The sequence below is a fragment of the Diuraphis noxia genome, unplaced genomic scaffold (genome assembly GCF_037042655.1).
Source record: "Diuraphis noxia isolate RWA-SAM2 unplaced genomic scaffold, SU_Dnox_SAM2 contig0002, whole genome shotgun sequence".
NCBI lineage: Eukaryota > Metazoa > Arthropoda > Insecta > Hemiptera > Aphididae > Diuraphis > Diuraphis noxia.
Genome location: NW_028301712.1, coordinates 21,049,864 through 21,076,776, shown reverse-complemented (window position 1 = coordinate 21,076,776; position 26,913 = coordinate 21,049,864). Strand labels below are relative to the sequence as shown.

General features: G+C 25.9%; 1 protein-coding gene across 2 annotated transcripts in view; it reads left to right on the top strand.

Annotated features, from left to right (window-relative positions):
* Positions 1–26,510, top strand: part of LOC107165042 (neuropeptide F receptor-like) — an 81,532-nt gene extending 55,022 nt beyond the window's left edge. The window contains exons 2-5 of one of the 2 annotated variants that reach the window (XM_015513091.2): positions 15,968–16,149; positions 22,246–22,653; positions 23,749–24,001; positions 25,708–26,510. In XM_015513091.2, coding sequence (XP_015368577.2) covers positions 15,997–16,149; positions 22,246–22,653; positions 23,749–24,001; positions 25,708–26,069 — 1,176 coding nt within the window. In that variant the 5' untranslated portion in view covers positions 15,968–15,996 and the 3' untranslated portion in view covers positions 26,070–26,510. The remainder of the gene's footprint in view (positions 1–15,967; positions 16,150–22,245; positions 22,654–23,748; positions 24,002–25,707) is intronic. The other variant, XM_089220857.1, reaches the window with a different exon arrangement.
* The last annotated feature ends 403 nt before the right edge of the window (positions 26,511–26,913 follow it).

The following is a 26,913-nucleotide window of genomic DNA, read 5'->3' as shown; positions in this document are numbered from 1 at the left end:
AACTAAAAAAAAAAGTTTATATACATAATTATTAACCTAATATAAATACAATAAAATAAATTAACCGAATACATAGTTCTCATTTTGTAAATAATCATAATTTTAAAGTCATACTTACCTGATTCTTATAATTTTAATTAATCACTATGTTATATGAAATTAGTATAAATTACATAAGTAGGTAGGTACTTTTGAATATTAGATTTTTGATTACACGCCTACACCTGTTTTAAGGTTGATAAAAATAATACAAATTAAAAATCTTACAGATTTAATAAATTCATGAATTTTGTTTAAAATGTCAATTGAAAAATTAATCTACTCCTACAAATGATATGGAGATTTAAAATCCGAGAAAAACAACTCTATTGCAAATTATCTGTCGAGTGCTTCGTGATACTAAATTATTTCTGAAGTTTTTCAAACAAATTACCATTTTACTAATTAGTATCTGCTTGAAAAATGGATTCTAAATGACAAGTGATGATTTTATTACTTTATTTAAAATATCTATTACAGTAAGCATTGCCATTACTGCATTCAAATCAAGATGAAATAATTTTTAAATATATTGTTTTATATATTATGTATATGGTATTTTTATACGAAATTCAAGTAAAAGACAATTTAGAATATTGATTTTTACTTACATAGTAATTATAATTATTAAACTAAACATTCAGCCATATGTGCTTAATAACTTTATAATAATAACTAATATTTCTGTAACTAGACAGACACATGTATAAAAACATATTCATACTTCATCTACGTCAAATTATGTTATTTTGGCCACAGTGCCACATGCGACTTCTCAGGTCGTAGGGTCATAATCATTTTTATAAAAATAGACAACTATATTCTGTTGCTAGTTGTACTAAGTGGCAGTTTAAGAAGTTTTTATAATAACTTTTCACAAATCGTATTTATTTACATTTAAATTACAACGAAGAAATATATTAAATAAATTAACTTGATAACATATTTAGTACAATTTCTCAAGTTCATTTTAGTGAAATTAAACCACAACTGTTGAGACTATAATTTATACTGTCGGATGAAAATATAATATGTTTGAACAGAGTTCGTGATGGAGCAATAACCAAAAACACATTAATGCTACTAGATGAGTATGAGATTACAAAATAATAATAGTCTGTGGTGTATTTAAAACCGGTACAATTTTAACCATGACATATTTAATTTCTAAGCGGGAAAATTATTGCATAAATGAGAATCATTTAATCCAAATCGAGTATTATAAAAATTATCTTATAACACAAAAATAATAAATATAAGTATTTAAACATTGTTTTTTATTACCTATGTCAGTATAAATAAATTTATTTATTATTTCATAAAATTCTGAAAAAAATTTGAATATTTAACACTCATTGTGCTTTGTTTACTTCAACACAAAGTACAATTATATAAGATTTAAAACAAAATTGAAAGAAATGATAATTAATGAAATAGGGCCACAACTTATTTAATAAACTAATATAAGTAGATTTTGAAACCGCTAATTTTGAAACATTCTGTAACAATTTTCATACTTATAAAGTTTTTCTTTACAATAACAAATACAAAAAACTACTACGTTGTTTAAAAAGTTTCAAGAGAACTCCGTCATTGAATGGGCCAATGTAGTGGATGTGTTAAATTTAAATTTAATTATATTTAAATCATAATTACAAATAAAAATTATTCTTAGTAGAGATGGTTTATCTGTTCCTGTTCCTTAAAATATTGTATAAATTATTTATACATTACTTATAGATATTAATTTATGTTTCTATCTGTAATACGATAGGTTGAACTAATTTTTCCCAAAAGTGTCGCTTATAATATTATATTAAAGTACTTAACTTATCATATTATGTTATTGTTGATTAATTTTTAATACACAACTTATGGGGTACATTTTGTTAAATTTTCAAGCTTCTTGACTTGGAGACAATAATGTAATCAACATAAATTTAAAAAACTAAAAAGTTAAAAATTTCAAATGCATATTATGCAACTAAATAAAATATTAAAAATTATAAATGAATAAACAACTGAAAAACCCAAGATAAAATGAATATAAAATACTAAAATAAATAAATAGTGTAAATTCCAAATGTATACATGCAATTAAATCTAAAAATTTATGTTAATATACAAAATAAAATATAAAAACAACCAACGATTTTTTTTATGTATATATTTACGTTTATCCAAGATTTGTTACTTTTGACTCACATAGTAGCCAAACTTTACACCATATCTAATTTTCAATCAAATCGAATTTGAAATTTCATAATATTGATTATATAGCATTGTTTCTACAAACAAGATTTCATTAGGGCACAAATATAATGTATATCATTGTAAAATCAAAACGTTCGTCGCTCTCCTCAAAACCTAAAACGTATCATAAATAGAAATCATCAATATGAAATCTCAACCTATATAATTATATAAGTAATTTAACTTTCATAATGATACTTGTATAGAAATTTTAATATTTTACTACTCAAATAAAAGTCTAAGTGTGATGGGTTAATACAGTTAAGTGTAAAGATAAAAAATATAAATTAAAATTAATCATAATTATACTAATAAATCCATATATTATTATAAGTGCATAACCTATAATCATAACTTACAGACTATAATACATTTCTTAACCATTTATTTGGTTATCAAATCAAATGAATGATATTGTCACTGTTTCTTTTACTCATTAAATGTTAAGTTTATACATCAAAATTAAATATTACATTGCTAAATATGCTTAATAATGGTAAAGATAAGTCATACACACATACTAATATTTAATATAATTTTTATACGTATTAATTATTGAATATTATCAGATAATACAGTTACATAGGAGCGCGAGACATGGATGTAGGCACGCAGCACATTTATACTCAATCTACTGTATAAATTACCAAAATAATACAAAATCTTTTTTACTATATATTTAGGTTTAAAATGATCATGTGTTTAGCATACCTAAGTATAATTGGATTAATTTCGTGGAAAAATAATTAACATAACATTCACGTCAGTCCTTTAAAATTTAAATATCAAGCAAAATAATTTATGATAATCTATATTAATAATACTTCCAATAATAATATATTAAATTAAAAATAATTACCTACTTAGTATTTTTGTTCTATAATAAATTCGTAAATCAACATAAACAAAATACTTTCTTGAATTAGAATATTTCTATAAGTAGGTTTGTAAACAAAAAGCGGGTAAGTCGTGGATATCGCTCGGCTGTATACAATAGGTTACAAGTGGGTTACTGTAATGGATGGAATTAAACTTGAATCCAATGATAATATATTATAATTATATATGAAAAACGATTCTGAGCGGAGGTTTATCAGTCTAGGATATATTATTATAGATTATTGAAAAATTTCAAATCTTAGATTTAAAATGAAAAATATTTATGAATTTCTAGCTTAAAATAATTTGTGAATTTTCGTGATTTGTACGCATGTTTTCAGAATTCAAACTTTGAATGCTTATAAAAAAAATTGCATGATAGGTAGAATATACTTGTAAAAATATTCGGTGAACATTTCATGTATCAAAAACCAAAATCGATTTTGTCGAAAACTGATTGTGCGTAAAAGTTCCCGTTTTTTTCCTTAATTTTTAGTTTGTTTATCCTGATTATTTAGAAAACATATTGAGAATGATTTACTTTTGACCCCCCAAAGTACCAACTAGATTCACTTTCTGATTGAACAAGATACTGAAGTCAAAAATCGAAGCTATTTTACTGCCCCAAAACGTGATGACAGACACAAAAAAAAAACACATATCATGGTAAAATCAATACATTCCTCGCTCCGCTCAGAATTTAAAATGTATTCTATTTCATAAAATTAATTTTACTTAACAAATCAACAATTTTTATAAGATTATTTTCAAAACTCATAATAATATTGTTTGACTTAAAACAAAATTTAAATAATTATATTATAGGATTAGGTATGGTATGTACATGCATAAGATAATACATTAAAAGCATAATGGACTAGTAAATTTCCACAATAGTAAATTTAATTATAGGTACATCGTTTGTATGATTTTTAAATAAATCAATATTGTTCGTAATATCAACATATTTGAATAAATGAACACATGTTGAATGAATCTAAAATTAAAATTAAATTTTAGAAATGATATAGGTACCTAAATATTTTTCAAAATCAGTCAAAATATCTAAACCTTAATTGTTTGTTATTTAAATTTCTGGCTAATACTGTAATGTCTATAAGATTCATCAGTGTATGCATCATGAACATATCATATGATTATATAATAACTCTAATTTAAGATTTATTTAAGAATGGAGGCAAATATTAATGAGATAAATTTTAGCAGCCGCATTTTTACTTACACTACATTAATCCAATATAAACAATTTAAAAATTAGAAAAAACTTGTTTGATTTAAAATCAATACCTATTCTACACATTAACAAATATTAAATATTTGAATTGCTTTTAAAAAATATGCAGTAACTGTTAGAGTGTGGTACATGTGGTATCATATTTTATTGATTGAGCGGGTTCAGTACAATCATTCATTATTATTTTATTATTTTTTAATTTTCTGCAGAATACATATTGTATTAATATAGTCACCAATAAGGGTTAAATCACATTGTTTTAGTATTGAATATTTTTTACCGTCAATTATATAATACATTAGGTATTTTCATCGAATCATATTTCAACTGTTTTAATTTTAACTTCATACATGCAGCTTACACGTAATACAATAAATTACCTACCTTTTTATTTATTTTTTGTTTCTGACATCATATTTATTTTTATACTTACTTTAAAATACATGACTTATTTTTAATGTTGAGCAAAAGTATTAGATTTTTGAAATAGTTATTCCACGATACATAAATATCAAACAGTTAGCATGAAAAATAATACAACTTTGAAAAAATCATCAACGGCAGAATATTGTAAAAACACATTATATCGTAAAAAATAAAGTTAAATAAAAAATATATTAACATTAAGAAATAACTAAAATTTCACTATAGCTAAATGAAAATTATTAAACGTTTTTGAAATAAGATTTTTACACACGCCAGTGTAAAACCATTATTAAAAATTTAAAATAAAATAATGTATAGGTATTTATATGCGTATAAGTGTATGTTATACAAACTACCTTCTAATAATAAACACCCATTTTAGTTGTGTATATTAAAACTACTGGTGTGAATGTAATTCGTTTAAAATACTATGGACATTGACATAAATGTCACACCCACCCACTTCGTGTCAACTAATATTGTTTTTGACAGCATACATTTTTCAAAATAAAAAAATATATTAACGTAATTTTGTACATCACAGTGAACGAATAGTTAATTTGATTTTATTCAAAAATATATAATTTTTTTTTTTTTTTAATCTGCATAGAGGTTAACGGAGGTAGACTTTGTGACTTTTATCATCTTCAATTTAGCATTTTAATTATTTAATATTTGTCTGTATGCATCATCTAAAACCAAAAATTATATCGACGAAATAAAAAGAAAAAAAACATTATTATATAATATAAAGTTCTAATAATCAATTGTGTTTTAAATCAAACTTTATAAATAATCAAACCAATCTCATCATTATTCTTTTATCATAAGAAATTAATAACTATTACAATTTTCATAAATATCACCTAGATGGAAACATTTTTCATAAATAACATAAAAATACAAACTACAAACTAATTAATACCTAAAAAGGTCGAAAACCACAAGACCGTTCTAAACCACACATTTCAAATAGATCGAATAGCATTTTCATTATTATTATTATTATTATCATCAAAATTTGGTATTGATTTATCAGTTATAAGCATCGCGTATTCTTAGTATTTTTGTTATAAAGTAACCTACTCTTAAGTTAATGAAACAAATTTGAAATATTGAAAATATAAAACTATAGCCCTAACTCTTATATTTAATATTTCTTATACTCTAAAACAAATTACCGCAGATACTTGAAATTTTCACTGAATGTTTATAAAGGCATTTTATATATTTGATAAAATTTTTAAAATATTTAGATTTGTTTTGAGCTGTTTACTGACATTTTAATTTTTCAACTTTTTTAGTTTTTTTCTATAACTATCGATAAAAATTTATTTGTTCGGTAGAAAAGCTTGAAAATTTAATACAAGGCTTCTAACACATTGTAACAATAGCAGTTAAAAAATATTAAAAATTCGTTGACACGATTTTTTTTTATAAGCATTTAAAGTTCAAATTTTGACTAAATACGTAAAAATTACGGCAATGTTCAAATTATCTTAGATAGAAATTCATAAAAGTTTTTCTTTTTAATTCTAAGATTTGAGAATTTAATACAAGGCTCATAATATATTTTTACAATAGCAATTGAAAAATAAAAGAAATATATAGTCACATTTTTTTTTTACAAGTATTTAAATTTAAATTTTGACAATATACGTAAAAATCACGAAAGTTCGCAAATTATTTTAATCTAGATATTCATAAAAAATCTTGTTTTTAAATCTAAGATTTGAAAATTTTTAATAATCTATAATATATCCTAGACAGATAAACCGTCTCCGTTCAGAATCGTTTTTCGTATACAATGATACCTATCATTGCATTCAAATTTAACCTACCCTAGTCAGAGGTCCACCCCACCCCCCAATGTACAGCAGAGCGATACCCACTTACCCGCTTTTTTTAGTTAAAAACATATCCTTGAATACTAAATACTTGGAATTGGACCAAGTGATTTCGGGAAATTGTATATTCAACAGTGTGCTTTTGATAACCTCCGCTAAGGAATGGTTGAATAAACTCATAAATACAGAGTATATAAGTTTTCAGATGTATGTATTTTCGCTTACATATTTTACCATGTAAACATCGTCTAGATAGTACTTACTACTTTACTAGTTTTGATCGTCAAATTACAGAATTAGTTATCACCTTATCAGTGACCAAATTTGGCATTGAAATAAATGTCGTTGAGATTGAAAAGGCCAGAGAAAAAATCCACACATACCCACAAGTTACAAGCACTTACGCGGTCAAAATAGCAATCAGTGTTAACTAAACTTTAAAATAAAAGAAAGTGACGGATACATTTTTTGACCAAATATAATGCATTCATTTGTCAACATATCTTGTTGAATTATAAAGCTTGTAAAATATACGAGTAGTGACCAACCAATTATAATATAACCATCAGGGGGATACTGGAAAGCGGAGATAATCAACAGCACAATGACAAATAACTTATAGGAGATACAATATAAATATGTATTTTATGAATTGTCATTTATTTTCTACAAATGTTGAAAACTTATGTTTGAAATCGTTTATTTACGTTATATTTTAATAAATTGTCAGTACAAGTTGTTTTAATGAAACAAATTATTATTATCTCTGACACAATTTAAACATCACATAAAAAAATAAACAATGTGTAGGTGTAATATGTAATATTTATTGTTAATTTTGATGTCATTTATCTAATGCAACGAAAAAAATATATTGCATACTATTTTAACTCAATATACTAATGTAAATAATAGAAATAAATTATTTTTAATATAATCATTGTCTACTAAAATAAATTGTTTATTATTTCATTAGGTATTAGTGGTATTACCAATGAATATTTTTCTCTTGGTGTGATTTAATCATCGTGCACTATAACTTTTTATATTTTTTTCTGTTCAAATTGATCGAATTCTAATAAAAAATTTACTTATGGTTTAATGAATCATACATTATGTAACAGGTACCAGCTTATTGAATATCATGAACTGATAAGGTACAACAAGAATTGTATGTTAATGAATACTTGAAACAGTTAAAATTTATATTTATGCAGTCCAAATTTCAACACAATAATGAATGATACAGACATCCAGTTATTCTAACAATTTTTCAAAATTTTTAGAGTGAAGATTTCCTAATTGTATTAATTAGTATTATTTTAGTATTAAGTAGTATTTATTGTATTGTCAATTCGTATACTCTGCAATTCACAGTCAAAAAAATTGAATAATTCTATCACGTATCATCTTATAATTAGATCGAGTAGTTGGTATGTACTGACTTATCGTAATATTTCCGTAGTCGAGATAAAGAACGAATTCGCACAAGATCTTAATACGCCATTATGTATGACATATTTTATAGAGTATAAAGCACAAAAAATATAATAGAAAATTTAAGTGAAACCTTAAAATTCATTAAATATAACCCTGAGGTTAGCAAGCATTCAAAGTTTGAATTTTGACAACATATTATGTAAAAATCACGAAAATTCGTAAATTAGTTTATGCTAGAAATTCATAAAAAATGTTCTTTTTATATCTAAGATTTGAAAATTTAATACAAGGCTCATTTATATTTTAACAAAAGCAATTGAAAAATAAAAGAAATATATAGTTACAATTTTTTTTTATAAGCATTTAAAGTTCAAATTTTGACTAAGTACGTAAAAATTACGGCAATGTTCAAATTATCTTAGATAGAAATTCATAAAAGTTTTTGTTTTTAATTCTAAGATTTGAGAATTTAATACAAGGCTCATAATATATTAATTTTACAATAGCAGTTGAAAAATAAAAGAAATAGATAGTTACAATTTTTTTTTTAAGCATTCAAAGTTTGAGTATTGACAACATATTATGTAAAAATCTATAATATATTCTAAACAGATAAACCGTCTTAGCTCAGAATCGTTTTTAGTATACAATGATATAATATCATTGGAATCAAATTTAATTCCATCCATTACAGTAACCCACTTGTAACCTACTGTACAGCAGAGCGACATCCACGACTTACCCGCCTTTTAAAAAAAATATATTTTATAATTCTGAGTTTTAATATTTTTCGAACAGTAAAATTATGAAGTAAATGTTCCCACATTTTTCCGGATGGCTTATGGGTGCCTATCTAACTAAATGCTTTAATATTATGATTTATATTACAGTAATATAAAAAACTATTATAGAAGTAAATCATAATAAAAATTTTCTTACTATTTCAATAATATACATGATTAATTTACAATTTCAACATTTATAAATACAAGACGTCAAGATTTATATTTTATGTACATTTAGTTATGTTTTAAATATTAATTTTAAATTATAAGTTATTAGTTTATACATTTTCGTTAAATATCTACTCAATAATTTGTGATAATTTATGTAATCTTCATAATTTTATAAATTTTCCTTTTACAATAACTTGTATTTAGTCCATGTTCAAAATACCAAATAACGTGAAATATCATATTTTATAATTATATTTTCAACAAACAATTAAATAACTTCATTATTATTTTTGTAAGATTAATATTAATTTATATATTTCAACGTGCAATTATAATTTAATATTTTAAGGTTAAGTTATAATCAAAGTGAAAAACGTAACATTAGCGATTTGTACAAATGAACAATATTTCACACATATTTCGATAAATAATGAACAGTAGAAACATATTATTTCAATATAAATAACATGTTTTTATTGTAAAAGAGTACAAGACACGAAAAGTTCTAATAATTATATGATACCTACACGGCGAAGTTAGGTATCTACTTACATACGATTTCTGAAATCACTGAAATGAAGTGTGTGAACACAAAATAATAAATTGAGCTGCTATCCAAAAGTTTATCAGTTACCCTACAATAGAAAATCAATAATTACTTTTGTTGTGGTATATTAGTGATTTTACACGTAAATCTCCTAGAGATTTTATGTATGCGACGTACAATAATATATTTTTTGCCTTAATTGAATTATGAGAACATGAAAAATTGAGAACGTAACTACAAATAAATTGGAAAAAAACTCTAGCAGGCCATATAGCAGTATTAACAAATTATTCTATAAATATTAAAATACATTGTTTAGATAAAACTAATGTTTAATTCTTATTCTATATAATAATATTTTCATTTAAATATTTAGGTATTTGATAATTACTCTAGTGTCAGATATTGAAATTATTGTAACAATAAATAAACCATTCAAATTTATGCATGTAAAAATAATTGTGTAATTCATTTTAAGAACATCAGATAAATCATATAAAACAACAGCAGTAGTTACACTACTTGCCATTAATCATTCAATATTACTGTTCGATAATCAAACGTACTTTTAAATATTATAATGCTTTAATAATTTATTCTATGATGTACTTACAAAATATATAATATTATTATTGTTTAGTCGTATACTGACTTTTTTAAACTTTATGTGTTTCATTTCTCTTTCTCATTTGCACCCATTCTATCAATTGAAATCGATGGCACATTTTTGACATGTTTGGAGACACAGGGCTTCGCTGCTATCAGAAAACAAACATCGCACGTCGATGATAAGTACCCAGGCGTTATACCCTGTTAGATTCACATTTATCGGTTTATAGTTTATTCACAATATTATGTATGCGTATACACACACACACACACAAAACAGAAAATCCAAGTAAATAGTTTATCATTGGGACCACGGGTGAGGCAAGTTTTACGTCGGTGGAAAAGGAAAGCGAGAAGTGTCGGAAAAAGTTTCACAATCGATCGTTTCACCGGCATCCGTAGAAGTCGTGTATGCTACATAAAAAGACAACTTCCTGTGAAAAATATTCAACTTCCTATTGTTTGATAAAAATGTAATCTAGATAGGAAATAATAATAGGAATTCGGATTTTAATTAGACTGTGTTGAAGTAAAAAAAAAAAAATAGTTTTGTTTTACTAAACTGTTTAGATTTAGCATTTACGCTTTTATAGGTATTAATTTCACAGTATGGTGATCGAAAAAAAAAGGTTTTGTTGATGTAAATATCATATATTTAATTATATGTGTCTGATGCTAGACAATTTTTTACGCGTAATATTAGGCATACGAGTACAACATATATAACATGCGTTATTAATAATTTTTATTTTTTAATCTAAAACCAAACTAGGTACATTGGTTTTGGATAGAACATATTATATTGTACTTTTACTCTTTAGAACTAGTATATATAGATGTTACTATACTATACTTAAGATTTGTGATGGACTTAGCTAAATTACTTAGAAGAGTATAAATTATTTTAGTCATAAAATATAACCTTAATGAGTTTAAAAACTAGTTATTTTAAATATAAAAAGATATCAATTTATACTCTGGATATTATTATTATGACACATAATATGAATAGGAATAATAGGATAATATACAATTCCAAAATAAACACATGCAGATTTAAAGTGTTCGATAGAGGTCCCGTACTGAATTTTGAGTATTTAAAATTAAAATTCCAAATTTTACAAAAATTATCAAGGAAAACTACAAACTTTAAAGCAGTTTAAAAATATATAGGCATTCTACCAAAAAAAAAAATTATAGTTGTGAAATGATTATAATTTATCACCGCTAACTATAAATTATCTAAATGTATGTTTAAAATAGTTTTGTGGTTGTTAAAATGTATTGTTTTGTAACTCACTAAGGAAAACAAATATTTATATACTGTCATTTATTCAACATTTTGGTTTTGGTATTAATATTAATAATTTTAAACTTCTTCTAAGTTTTACTTTTATGGATCCCACGAATGACTTAACATTATACAAATTTTCCTAAAACTTTGATAACTATCAACACTAACTTCATCCAACCTAACCTAACAATGTACATAGATTTGTATGAATATTTTCTTTAAAAAATTAATAAAATAACATTTTTAAGTTAGTTCAGTTTTTACACGTTTCATTTTAAACATATAAAAGTAGAAATAAAAACCAGAACGGTGGATACATAGCACATTAACAGACACTTCTTTCAATACTTTTAGCCAGGATAGTCGTTTATAAGTACTTTTTTTCACATTTAACGGCAATTAACTATTTATATCATAGAATTCGTGTGATGTTTTCTTACCTTTAACTCTGAAAACGTTTATGTTTCAAAAACATTTTTAAAATAACCAACTAGGTACACTGAATTTAAAATCAGTAGATAGATCATCTTGAAACTTTTAGAGGAGCATCAGTTGTTGGTCTTAATTTATAGTTTAATGATTTATTACAGTTTACTTAAAATTTTAAACAAGTAGTATCCTTGATCACTAGTCACACAGTTTACTATAAAATGAGTTTGATATATTTTCATGTGAGTCTTAAATGTATTTTATGTTGGTTCGATATCATCCATTTTATGTGTAAACGTATAACATCGTTTTGTTCTATAGCCCTAATATGATTAATGTATACTCTAAAATAGAATCAACTTCCAATCGCAAGTTGAAATTATCACGGAGTTTTATTTGTGATTTTAGAATTTATTGAAAATTGAAAAGCATGCGCAGAAAATGAATATTTTATAGTTCAGGATTATAGTATGATGAAGTACCTATATGAAATATTAAAATAATTATTGGTTTGCTCTCAAATGCATATTTAATTATGTCACCACCATGTTTTGCACTATACAACATGAAACAATGAAATTTCATTATTATGGTATGATAATTTTTGTAAATGACTTATCAAATTTACATAGGTGATTGGTAGGTGTATAGATTAATGAATGAGGCATGTCTCTGATTCTCTCGTTAGATTGTATAGTAGATTAAGTAATAATATTTGTCTAAGTGTACCTATTTACTTTTCTAGACTTGTTATAGTTTTATATATATAAATCATTGAACTTATGATAAAATATTAAGATCTCTATTAAATATTAATATGGAATTGAATAATCTTTTGATTAATAAAATGTCAATCACTATTTATTCGGGCATTAATAACTATTTCCTCTTAATAAAAAAAAACAGTTATTGATTTAACACTCTTATACATTTATTTATTTTATATTTGAGATTGAATGCTCTGAATGTTGTATAGTATTATATAATTAACATTCATATATTTTAACACAGCATATTCAGGCAATATAACCATATTTTGTACGTATTGATTTCTATTGAATCAAATTTGATCAACTCATTAATTATTAATTTACTATTCGTGTATAATTAGATTATTAGCTATTCCTATGTAAAAAATTAAATTTTAATTGTAATTTATTATACTGTACTTGTAATAGCACCTAACATTCTGAAACATTTTAATAATAGTAAATGAAAAAATAAAAATAAAAAAAGGATAGTCACTATATTGATCTTGTCTTATAATACTCAAAGTAGGTATTAATTATATCTGTTATTGATAATCACAAATAATTATGTAAATAAAGTTTATCTACGTAATAAAGTAAAAAAAAAATGTATTGCATTTTACATAATATATTTTTTTTCACTTTACTATTGCAACGATATCATATATCTGGTTAGAAAATAGTTTAAAAAAATAGTTTCGTTAAATTCCATAGTATAATTTATGTTATACATCTAAATATCTAATAATAATATTATATACACAGATAATATGAAAGGATTATCATGATTATGTAGTAAATACAACGTTTTACTAATTCGTTTTATTTAGAGCAATAATTGCGAACTCAACTCAAATCCACATTTAATTCTACGTTTATTCTATGGTATAAATTAGTTCAAATTACAATTTATAATAATTTAAATTTAATGTTTTCATGAAAACAGTTGAAATAATAGTTGACATACTTCTTTATTTACTATTTTATTATTTCCATAACGAGTTTTGTGACTATATTTTATTAAAATAGTTTTAATATTATATTAAGTACAGAAAATAATACACGAGACTATAGTATACACAAAACCTAATCGTTTTTATATAATTATAAATTATAGTAACATATACAGAGTGTAACAGGTCCATTTCACTAATGGTGGTGGTATGCATTACGTATTTATGTTAAATAATGATAAAATATAAGTATTTATTATTGATTACCTACCTTTTAATGATAACAAAACACTGATTAACAAGAAATAAATTTGAATTTTAACACATTTTGAAATTGCTTTAAAAATAAATGATGTGACCAAATTAAAAGTTTTAAACGCCTAAACTATTTTTAAATACTTATTTATAAAATAGCTATCTTGGATTATAAGGAAAAAATTTAATACAAAATTTTAATTATTTTATTTCAGTTGTAAAAAAATAAGATAAAAATAAAAGTTACCTACAGCATTAGTCAGATAGACCTGTTATACCCTATATATTATGACAAAAATAGTTATACATTTTTCTCCGGGCAAGTCACGGTGCCCGGAGAACAAGTGCCGCCAACCCCCACTCCGGGGCATGGAAGTAACCTACGGGTGCCCCAATAGAAATTCTGCCAAAACTATCTCCAACGTGTAAACCAACCTACCGTTCCATAAAAAAAACTACAGTACTACCCCCTTCCAAATGGCCTTAGTTGCCGCGGGATATATTTTTTTTTTTTATTTAAAATACGTCTACAATCTATACAAATTTTTGTACAATAATTAGATTTGATAAAAAAAAAGAAGATAATATAAAATGACGGCGAATATTAAGATTGGGAAGTTATCCATTGATAACACCCAGGAACCGCGGGATAATTAAAAAAAAAAAAATAATAATAAAAAATAGTTATATAGGTAATAATTAATTTAAATAATAGGTATACTTAATCACTAATTAATATAAAATAATAGTTTATATAATTAAATAATACCTTAAGAGGATGTACAACAATTTAAATATTATACTTATAACCTATTGCTTTTAAAAATAACAAATAAATTTACTTTAATAACAAACATTTTGTATATTATGCGTCATATGTGTATAAGACAGAAATAACAAAATATGAATGTATATATTTATGTAAAACGTTTTCTTAAACTTTATAGCAACCATCTCCAAAACAGTTTATTTAACTTTGAAAAATAAATCTTGTATAAAAAAGATGTTAAATATTTAAAATGTGATAAATTTAATGACAAGGTTATATTATAATCCCAAAACTGAGGGTGATATTTAATTATATTTTAATATCAAGTATAATCAATCATATAAACAGTTAAAACCAACATTAAACGAGCTGTTTAAAAAAAATATTTGTTTGACGTTTATTATATTATATAATTGAAAGGTTTCTATAGTTATTAATTTTCTAAACGTTCAATTTTAGTGAATAAAATGTATCTTTTTAGTTGAATTAAAAATTATAACACTTTATTTTTGTATAAATCATATTATATACCATGTATTAGTGCAATATAATAATAATAAAATAATTTGAAACCAATAATGTGTACCAAATTATTGTTACTGTAGTTAAAAAATGTATAAAATCATCCTAAAATAAGTATAACTAACGAGGAACAAGTTTTATGAAATGATAGCGTATAATTGAAAAATATAACATTTTCTAAAATATAATAATATTTTCCACAGATAAATAGGTACTTATCATTTATCGATTGCTATTACTTATATCTCTATTATAAATTGCCTAATCTGAAAGCAAATAGTACCTACCTAAATATTAATCATATATTACGTGTTATATAATGCAGTATCTACTATAAAATTAAAATCTATGACGGATTTGAAAAAGTATGTGGATAGATTTGGGCAGTAAGATGAGAATAACACGGACAACTTTAAAATTTTGAAGGAAACACAATGTAAAAAATTTAAATACTTTAAATACTGTACAATAACTGTATTTACCTGCACTAAATTCTGAAATACTATATTGTGCACATATTATATATTTTATAAATTATTACTTCGATCCATCTAATCATACAGTTTATAATACTGTATACCTAGTACCTAAGTATATTTTTTTTTTCTGATGAATAACTTCTTGGATAAACGTCCAACTATTACCATTCATCAACATAGATCTTTGAATAAAATATTTTAAATATACAAAAGAGAAAAAACATAGAATAATAACACCATTGGATATTTAATTTATTCATTTCCAGGATTAAAATATCCATCGAACAATGTTTCAATGGTTTGCTCGCTGGATGAAACAATGAGTACATTTATGGAAACCTGTAATGACACAGAAATGAACTCAACGTTTAATTTCAGTTTGGAAGAAGTGTATTCTATTTTGTTGGAACATAGGCGTGATTCCCGAAATTTGGACAAAAGTACTGAGGTAATTATTAAGTTTTTTGTTTTAATAAATCAAAAAATAAACAATGCTAATGATATCTATTACTTGTTTTGGTACTGATTCCCAAAACAGTATGGTAATAATAGCAATAACATTGCTTTTACTGTATTTAAATATTTTTCAACTCATTATCTTAGATTCAAGCAGAGTATGAACGTATTGATTTTACGATGATGTGTGTTTTGTGTATGGGTGTGTCTGTTATCACGTTTTGGTACACTAAAAATAATTGATTTTCTTCAACATCATTCTATTCTGGTAGAAAAGTGCATTTAGCATTAAATTATTAACTCTCAATAGTTTTAAAAAGCATTAGAAAAAACAAACAAACTGGAATCTTAAGACAAGTCTTTATTTATTTTGTTTTTTAATGTAACCCAAAAAAAAATAACTGTAAATACATAAAATTCTAGAAAAATATTTATAATAGCGTTTTCTATGCACCGTAAAATTTTTGAAATATGTGACTGAAAATGTCCAGTTTAATATTTAATATTTTCCGATGTCAATTTTTTTCTCTGACGAAAAACTAGAAAATGTAAAACAAAGTTTCTTTTAAGTTGTTGCTGATATTTAAAAAAAAAGTTAAACAATAGTTCATTGTAATTTTTCATGAGCGTTTAAATTTAAAATTTTGGCTTAATTGACGAATTTTTTTTTTTTATTTAGAAATACGCCTCAACTACCAGGGTTATTGGCGTTTAAGATATACATGTTACAGTTTAATTATATTTACATAATGATACTAGAGTATAAAGAAGAAAAGTATATAAGATAAATAATATGATATCAAAAAATATATAGTTATATTTTTTGTAGAAGGTTCGTTTCTTTGAGAAGTTCTAGGAGTGAAGGTGTTCTTTCCATGTTTGGTGCTAGTATTTCACATAGGTTATTGGGGAGCATGAGCTTTTCTCTGGCATCTTTTGTGAGGAGGCATTCTGTTAGAAGGTGTTTGACAGTAGTCACGGTGTTGCATGAGGTGTATATAGGTTGTTCTTTTTTGCTCATTAGATGTTCATGAGTGTAACGTGTGTGGCCAATTCGTAATCTGTTGAGTACGATTTGATGTCTACGCGGGAGTGATGTGTTAGGCAACCAAGGGAGGGTGGATGATTTTATTTCTCTTAGCTTGTTGTTTCGTACTGATCTCCATTCTTGAAGGCAGATTTGGTCAAGGTTAGTGTTTACCTATATGGAGTTTTGTATCTAAATGTGTTGTTATATTCCAGAAATCAGTTGGTTCTTTCGTTGCTCTTTTGGCTATTTCGTCTGCAATTTCGTTACCAGGTATGTTGTTGTGTCCAGGTACCTATAGAAATCTGATGTCTTTTTTAGATAAGAATATAATGTTTAATATTAGGTTGCCTATTGGGTTGTTTTTTTTGTGGATTTGCTAAGTTTGTGAGGGCACTGAGAGAGTCTGTGAATATGATTGAAGATTGGATATCCGAGGAGGCAGCTAATTCTGTGGCTTTTAAAAGAGCCAGGTATTATGCTGTATAGATTGAGTTGTACGATGGAATTTGAAATGCTGTTTGGGAGTTTGGCTGGATTATTGCAATTGCAGTTCCTTCCAAAAAATTGACGAATTATTTCAAGTTAGATATTCATAAAAATAATAATAAAATAAAAAATTTATTTTATCTAAATTGCCAAGTTGTCGAGCGTTATTTCTTTAATAAAAAAAAAAATAATAATTATATTTAGCTTTGAAAATTGATTAAAAGATTGCTCTTGATTTAATTCTTACATTCAAAAACAAAAAAAAAAAGATTCACTGGAAAAGTATAATTAATTTTTACTAATATTTGATATTAAAAATTGGATATTTACCTGTATATCAACAAATTCTCATACAACGATTTTCTTAATTATTGTTATTCAAAAACTAATAACCTTAGTTAGTTTAAATTTTCATCAAATGTTTAATTTATCATTTTCTATACATGATAATATTTTCAACCATTTTGACTTGTTTGGATCTATTTAAAGACATTTTCAATCTTTAATTTTTGTAGTCTTTTATCTATAAATGTCAATTATATTTAACTCGTTGGTTCAAAAATCTTACAAATCTATTACAATGTTCCTTATTTTGATACTTGATAAATATTAAGATTTATAAGAATGATTTTTTTTATAAGTATTTTAATTTCAAATTTGGATGAAATAACATATTAAAACCAAGAATGACGATTTTAGTTATTTTGCTGTAATTTAAAAATATTATTCATGGATACTTCAAAGTTTTAGAGTACATTATTATATTATATTATAAACAGTTTACATACATAATAATATTTAAAATGCATTTTTTTTTTTTTTTTGAAAAAAATTAATTTAACCTAATGTTAATTGCCTATTAGTAAAATAAACTAACTTAATCAACTTAGTATCATGCAATTTACTTAACAATATAATATCCACAACTACAAACTTCATCATATTCGCTGACGCCAAGAACAAAATCAACACCCACACAAATAATCAATGGCACTCTCAATGGCCAAAACTCAACACTAAACTCAACAAAATTTAAAAAAAAAAATCAACCTATGAAAGAGCCCGGAACTCAATAGAAAAGAAGAAACAATAAGAAACCGACTCCAAATTGGCCACACATACTGAATCCACAACTACTTGATGAGTAAAGACGAACCTCCTGTATGCGACACATATAAAGCTCCTCTTAAAGTCAAACACATCTAAAAATATATCCAGGATCGAAATCTATACTTTCGAAATTTGAAATGTATTCTTAAAAAAAATAGAATTATATAATTTAATTTAAAAAAATAATTTAAATAACACCTATTATAACAAAATTTATACTAATGACCTTAGATGTCGATGCATTAAAATATTAAATGATCATTAAAAAAAAAATAACAATATACATATTATAGTAGAATGACAGACCATCTACGCTCAGAATTGTTTTTCGTATGTAATGATTATTGAATTTAAATTTAACACAGCCATTACAGTGACTCTCCAGATAATTAATGTACAACAGAGCGTTACCCTCTTACCCACATTTTCATAATTATGTTTTATATTGAAATTGAAATTTATTTTCTTGTTTAATTTAAATATTATTATTTATAAGATTCTATTTAAATTGAAATGCGCAATAATACAATTTAAGTTTTGAATTTGATTTGCAATTGAAATAAAAATGACTTTGCTTTGAAATAATAAGCCAATTAGCAATAAAAATAATATTCAGACAATATTAACAGTGTTAAAATATTTAATCTGAGTAGGTAATTAAAAATACATCTATTGCTAAAAATGAAATAAAACTCTGAACAATAAATTTATATTTTTAAAAATTCATAAAAAATACCGTTATTTCAATTTAAAATCTAATTCAGATTACAAAATAACTTTTTACGAGTTTTTACTTATCTATAATTTAATTGTGAAGCATCTGACTACTTATAGTTTTGTTTAGTGTTTGGAAAGTTTGTGTGAAAAATTATTAGAGACAGTTTTTTCATTATTTTAAAAATGTATATAAAATCCCAAAAGTTTAAGAGTTTAAATTTATTAAATTAATCGCTTACACATTTTACAATTCTATTCAGTCTAATTTTATATCTATTTGTTTGCTGTTTTTTTTATTATTTACATGTATTTTATTCTCAAAGTAAATAATAGTAAATCGTAGACAGTAGATCATATTATTACGTTTCAATCAATATTATGAAATAAGAAAGCTGTTAGGTAAGTGGGCGACGATTTGCAGTACAGTAGGTTACAAATGGGTTATTGCAATAATTAATAATGTTAAATTTGAATTCAGTGATATAATATCATTGTATACGATGAACGATTCTGAGCGGAGACAATCTATTGGCCTAGGATAGTTTATATTATATTCATATTGTTATTATTAATATGGTAGCTGGTAGGATGAATTAAAATTAATATTGATTGGATAATATCAAATTCATCAGTAATAATATTCTTGAAAAGTTTCAAGTACCCACGAATAATATTTTAGATTTAGATACATAAAAATTCTCAAAAAAATTATACACTAAATAATTTTCAATAAAAAAGGGGGGCTTCTCATTTGAAAATAGAAGTTGGAATCGCCACAAGATTACTCCATACACAAAAAATATCAGAAATTTGAAAATATTGCCTTTAAGTCTACTAAAAAATTCTAAAACTGAGAAATTGAATAAAATATGTACTATTAAAGAGTGGAATGGAGGCGATCATGCTCAAAAAATCACATTGTATATTATATACATAAATATGAATTGAAAATTGAAACTTATATATTAAATAGTTGATTGAGTACAAAAAAAATGATTATATTTTTCAAAATATATTTGATGATATCTTAATTAAGTCCAATTAATCTCTTTGTATTGTATATTATCTAAGTTTTGAAATATTAGTTTAGTTACTTTTCATTTTTCAACCAAAAACTTTGGTTATCGCTTAAATTGAATTATTTTATACATTGCACGTCATAAACGGCAGTCACACGAGAATAAGATTATTATGATTGACGGGCATTATATAACTTAAACCCATGCGCTTATAATCAACTGTTGAGGTTAAATTATTTTATTTTCGATAATTAAATAATTAACTTTGAATGATATTATATAAATGACACCAGTGAAATATAATTTTTATATTTGGGTGTTTGAGTGCGAACATGGTTTTTGATTATTTCAGAAGAATTTTTATAATCATATCATTATATACATACCTACTTACCAACATATTTCATTTAATATCTGATATTTCACGGCATTGCAGGTCTTACAGTTACAACACTTCATGTTGAATTGAAAAACGTGTCGACTGTGTTCGTATAATATACGAAGCTTACCAGTGTTGTATTCTGTAATTTTCTGGGTTGGTAAACCAATTGCGCTCGATAATATTCAGGGTTGATAGACTAATGTCGAGAATGGTCGTTGTCGGGGTTGATCAATCGAATGCGCTAAATAACAGCGATATGATATTTATTATATTCAATAGCGCTTTAGTTACTTAATATAAATGTAATTATTTTCAGTACATAAATTTTTATTATATTATATATTATAAATAAATATAAAGATAAAAATAAAACTAAAAAAGCAAGTACAATAAATATTTTGATACTAAAAATAAGGAGCGCAATTGACACACTGTCGCTAAAATACAAATTTTATTTTTTTTGCAATATGCCCATGATAATATAAAGTTTGAATCATCAATGAATAATGACCACCCTTTTAATATTTAACTGAAATAATTAAGTACTTTATAAAAAATAATTTGAAAAAATTGCTTTTTATAGCATTTAGAGATTATCTCGTAGTGATTACAAACTTGTCTTTTTATTTAACGAGAACACCTATACCTTTAACTGTAAATAATTATTAATAAAACGAAGTTTTAAAAAATTATGTCTTTGGTGTAATAAATCTTAATCAAAATTCGAACTAATTGTTATTGAGTAATGCACTTAATGTACTAAAGATATTAGTATTTAGTTGATAATAATGGTGTTGTATAAAATATAAAATGCATGTAATATTTAGTCTGGTATTTATTATAGGTACATAGATAATTTTTAAAAATTACAAAATGTTAGTGAATTTATAACCACAAGACATTTTTTGAATAGCATAACAGAGGCGAGTATTTGAAAATATGGTCCTTGAGTATACTTATATTAAGACATTTATTATTATTAAAAGAAAAAAAATGTGAGGTGAGTACTTTTGGTGATTCACCCTGTATACATCATTGTTTATTGAAGATTATGATTTATAATATTATAAAGTAATGTTTTCATGGTCTGTTAAACTCTCTCAAGTAGACGTGCGTAAGTTTTGTAAAACAAAACATATCATTTGTATGTGCAGTGTATTTATATTATTACCGTCTTTCTAGCGTAAAATATAATCGAAATACACGGGTAGGTACCTATATTATGTTAAGTTCATAAGCCGGAACGAATCGTAAACAACCTGTAACGTTATTCCGAAACAATAGTGTGATGATACGACGTGGTGAATATCAATGGTGCTTAAAAATTTTTTTTTATGTTTTCAGACTCTGCTTATAATAGTGTACTTGGGTCTGATGATTGTCGGGCTGTCGGCCAACCTGACCGTGATTTACGTGGTCGCCAGGCGTGCGCAGATGCACACTTCCCGGAACCTGTACATAGTTAACTTGGCCGTTTCCGACATGACTCTGTGCTTGGTGTGCATGCCGTTCACGCTGACATCGATATTGCGACACCAGTGGTCCATGGGCACCGTATTGTGCAAACTAGTGCCACTGTTGCAGGGCACCAACATCATGGTGTCAGTGGGCACGATCACGGTGATAGCCATAGATCGATACTGGGTGATCGTCCGCGGATCCGCGCAAAACGAAAGGCGTACAGTTTACGTGTCCATAGCTATCGTATGGTTACTGGCCGTCTTGACCACGTCGCCCGTAGCTTATTACCAGGTAAACATCGTTTGGTTTAATGGTTTACAGAAAATATCGTGGGTATACGCGATGTGGAAACGTTAGACTGGGCGATACCCGTTTGCGTACATTTAACCTTTTTTGCGACTCGTTTGCGTACAAATGTACAACTCGATTGCGCACACGAATTTTTAATATCTGTGATAAATGACCCAAAACGTAGGACTCGTTTGCGTACCTACATAAACTATAGCAAAAGTCTACTAAAACCCTTAACAAAAATAATGTTTAAGATTGTTTTCAAACATTTTCCTTACATCTTAACAACAGATTACCTGATTTTAAAACACGAAACTCACTATACTTATAGTTTTCAATATTAAAACAACGTTTTCCTCTGTGCGTTACAAAAACATTTGATATTTGAATGTCCATGGTACTACACGAAATAAAATGACTAATATGGTATCTCGATAGCATCACACGTTCGACTAAATAATAGGCATATAGTAACATCCAGCGGTCGTCAATAATGCACACATTACTATAGTTAATCAATTATGTGTATCTATCTTAGCGAAATTTGCTCTACAAGTAACAATATAAGTCTAATTCAATAGCTGTACGCAAACAAGTCGTCATTTTTCAGGTCAAAATTTGTATTAACTGGATTTTCACGTTTTTCAATGTACGCGAACGAGTTGTCAGTTGACAGGTAAAAAATTGTGTACTGTGCGCAAACGAGTATCACTGGTTAGACTAATAGAAAAATTATCGATTTGGATAGATAGTTAATCGGTTTAAGATCTATACGCACAGATGGTACCTATACATAAGGATTTCAATTTGAAACTCTAAGTTATCATAATGTAATATAATAGTTAGTATCGATTCGATACCGCAAGTTTACGTGAAACGTTATAATTTTATAAATTATAAGAAAAATAATATAATATTTTTTGGAAGCATAAATTATACACACGCCAAGAAAATTAATAAGAATGTACGTCATTTAACTCAAAGCTCACTCACTGCTTTGGCATAGATATAACAGAAGCATTCGAAATTTACTCTCATATTATATAAATCTATATTATTTATTTTATACTCTCTTACACTGTCTTTGTATTTCAGGTAGTCGAACCGTTAAAATTTCAACATGTAGTTTTATACGAATCTTGTCGGGAAAAATGGCCTTCAACCGATATCAAAGTGGCCTATAATATAGCAGTAGTGCTCATTCAAGCAGTACTGCCCGCCACAGTTCTTTTGGTGGTTCATATTCGTATTGCAGCATATCTACACGCACACACTGCTTCTCAAAAAGACTCGAGGCGCGCACAGCGAGAACTTCAAAGGAACAAACGTACCACCCTACTTCTGATAGGTATATAATTAATGACAAAAGTAAAGAAAGCACGTGTAATGTGTATATAGTGCTAGTATCAAATATTATTTATATAATATTAATTTCTCGTAATAGTTTAAAATCGGCATTGGAATAATTGTTTTTTTTCCCCCTCAAAACTTCAAGCCTGCAAAATCACATAATATTATATTTACGTGGCAATAAATACGTCAAAAATGATCAACACTCATTCGCTATACTTTTCATTAGTCACATATTATATTATTAAAGTGACTAAAATACTTTTTAAAAATTAAATATTACGAAAGCTGACTATAATCGTTATGAATTATGATACTACGATAATATATAAAAAATATGTTATACTTTTAAAATAATGATTTAAAATTTGAGAATAATTTTATGTAAATATTCAAATTATTAGAAGTTATTTTATTAATTTTAGATTCTGAGCGGAGCGATGATGTATTGATTTTACCATGATGTGTGATTTTATTTTTTATTTATTTATTTTTTGTGTTTCTGTCATCACGTTTTGGGCAGTAAAATTGCTTCGATTTTTGACTTCAGTATCTTGTTCGATCAGAAAGTGAATCTAGTTGGTACTTTTTTTTGGGGGGGGGGGGGAATAGTAAAACATTCTCAATTAGTTTTCTAAATAATCGGGATAAACAAACTAAAAATTAAGGAAAAAAAACGGGAAATTTTACGCACAATCTGTTTTTGACAAAATCGATATTGGTTCTTGGTGTAAATTCAAAACAAATACCCATAGATACCTACATGAAATTTTCACCGAATGTTTAAATAAGTATATTCTATCCACCTCACAATTTTCTAACATTTTAGACTTAAGTTGAACTATTCATAGGCATATGCAATTTTCGATCATTATTAATTTTTTTTTAAATAGATATCGATAAAAATTTATTTTTTGAGTAGAAAATCTTGAAAATTTAATACGAGGTTTCAAACATATGGTTACAATATCAGATGAAAAATAAAATAAATTCATAGTCACAATTTTTTTTTATATAAACATTCAAAGTTTGAATTTTGACAAAATAAGTAAAAATCACGAAAATTCACAAATTATTTAAAGCTAGAAATTCATAAAAAAATTTCTTTTTAAATCATAGAATTGAAATATTTTAATAATCTGTAATATATCCTAGACAGATAAACTGTCTCCGCTCAGAATCGGTTTTTGTATACAATGATATAACATCATCGGATTCAAATTTAATTCCATCCATTACAGTAACCTACTTGTAACCTACTGTACAGCAGAGTGACATCCACGACTAACCCGCTTTTAAACATTGTAATATTGTTCAAACTAGTGATATTGTCAAAATCTGATTTATCACCATCGGAAATTGATCGGTGCAACCATATAACACACATATTTATATATTATACAACCATACCTATATTTACTGGCTATCATAACACGTTTTATTGTTAGTACGTACATTATATAATTCAAATACACTTGATTTCCATGATAGGAACTGGTAAAAAGTAGTATACATGTTTAATTAAATTCTTTAAAACCCAATATTTCTAGTTTTTAATTGTCTTATTAAGTACACATTAATACTAGGTATCTAAACATGGTATACAGCATTTACATAATAGAACGGATACGACGTAGAAATTTACTATATACACTACGATGGGCATTGTATACTAGTGAAGGGTTGAAAAAATTGGTGTTTCAGGAGTGGCGATCGTCTTCACTGTGAGTTGGCTTCCATTAGCCGTGTTCTCGTTGGCCGCCGACCTGATGACAGAGCCATTAACAGCTAAACAGCTATATGTGACGCTGGCGGTTTGTCACCTGACCGCCATGACTTCAGCTATCTCCAACCCAATTATTTACGGATGGATGAACTCCAACATCCGCAACGAGCTATACCAACTGTTCTACACGAAAATTCTGAGACGGCAACCTGGCAACCGGTCAACGGTGACAGCCACGACAACCATCAGAAACAGGACCCGACCTTTGATCACTTACAATACTTCAAATTACATGCCTGGAAGTCAGGAGACGTTTTCGAGAGGAGTCACTGTGCTTTAGGCAAGAGCCATGGATGACCACGGCCGTTACGCCGAAGGGGCAACGTTCCAGAATTTATTTATTTTCATTTTTTTCGTATGACATCCCATCCTCTATCGCGTAATTGTAAAGACACGATATTAATTTCTAATACGAAAATTTACATCATTTTACCAATATGATCTTATAATTTATAAACCAAGGGTTCTTAACCGATGATCCATCGCTGTAGATGTTTACTCGAGCTTTCATGAAGTGACTCTGGATTTTTTTTTAATATTCCTTTTTTTTCTTTAATAATTCGAACTATTTGATGACTTAGGTTCACCTATCCGTGGTTACGGTATTCATTGTTACGACTAAGATCAAAATATAACATTTTATAATATTTTTTTTTAATTATCATTAAATAATAATGAAAATGAATTTTTTTTTTATTTATGAATATATGAATATACTTTATATCTTAAAAGGGTGCATGACCCACAAAAAGTTAATACTCACTGTCCACTGTCCACTGTCCACTGTCCACTGTCCACTGTCCACTGTCCACTGATATAAACTACTTATATTTAGTAAAGATATTATTATGATTTATAATTAAATGTACCTACCAATATAATATACATACCGTGGATGTAACAGAAATAACTAACAACTGTGATTATCCAACTATATGTATCTAATAAGTAATGATACTGCAATAAATATATATATAAATTACATAATGATTAACTAAATTGGATATCGTGGTAAGATTATTACTTGGTATATTTTAACCGTTACCTATATACATGTATAAAAATATACTGATAGCATAATCACAGGTAACGAATTCGGAATTAAATACACAGTTCGAGACATA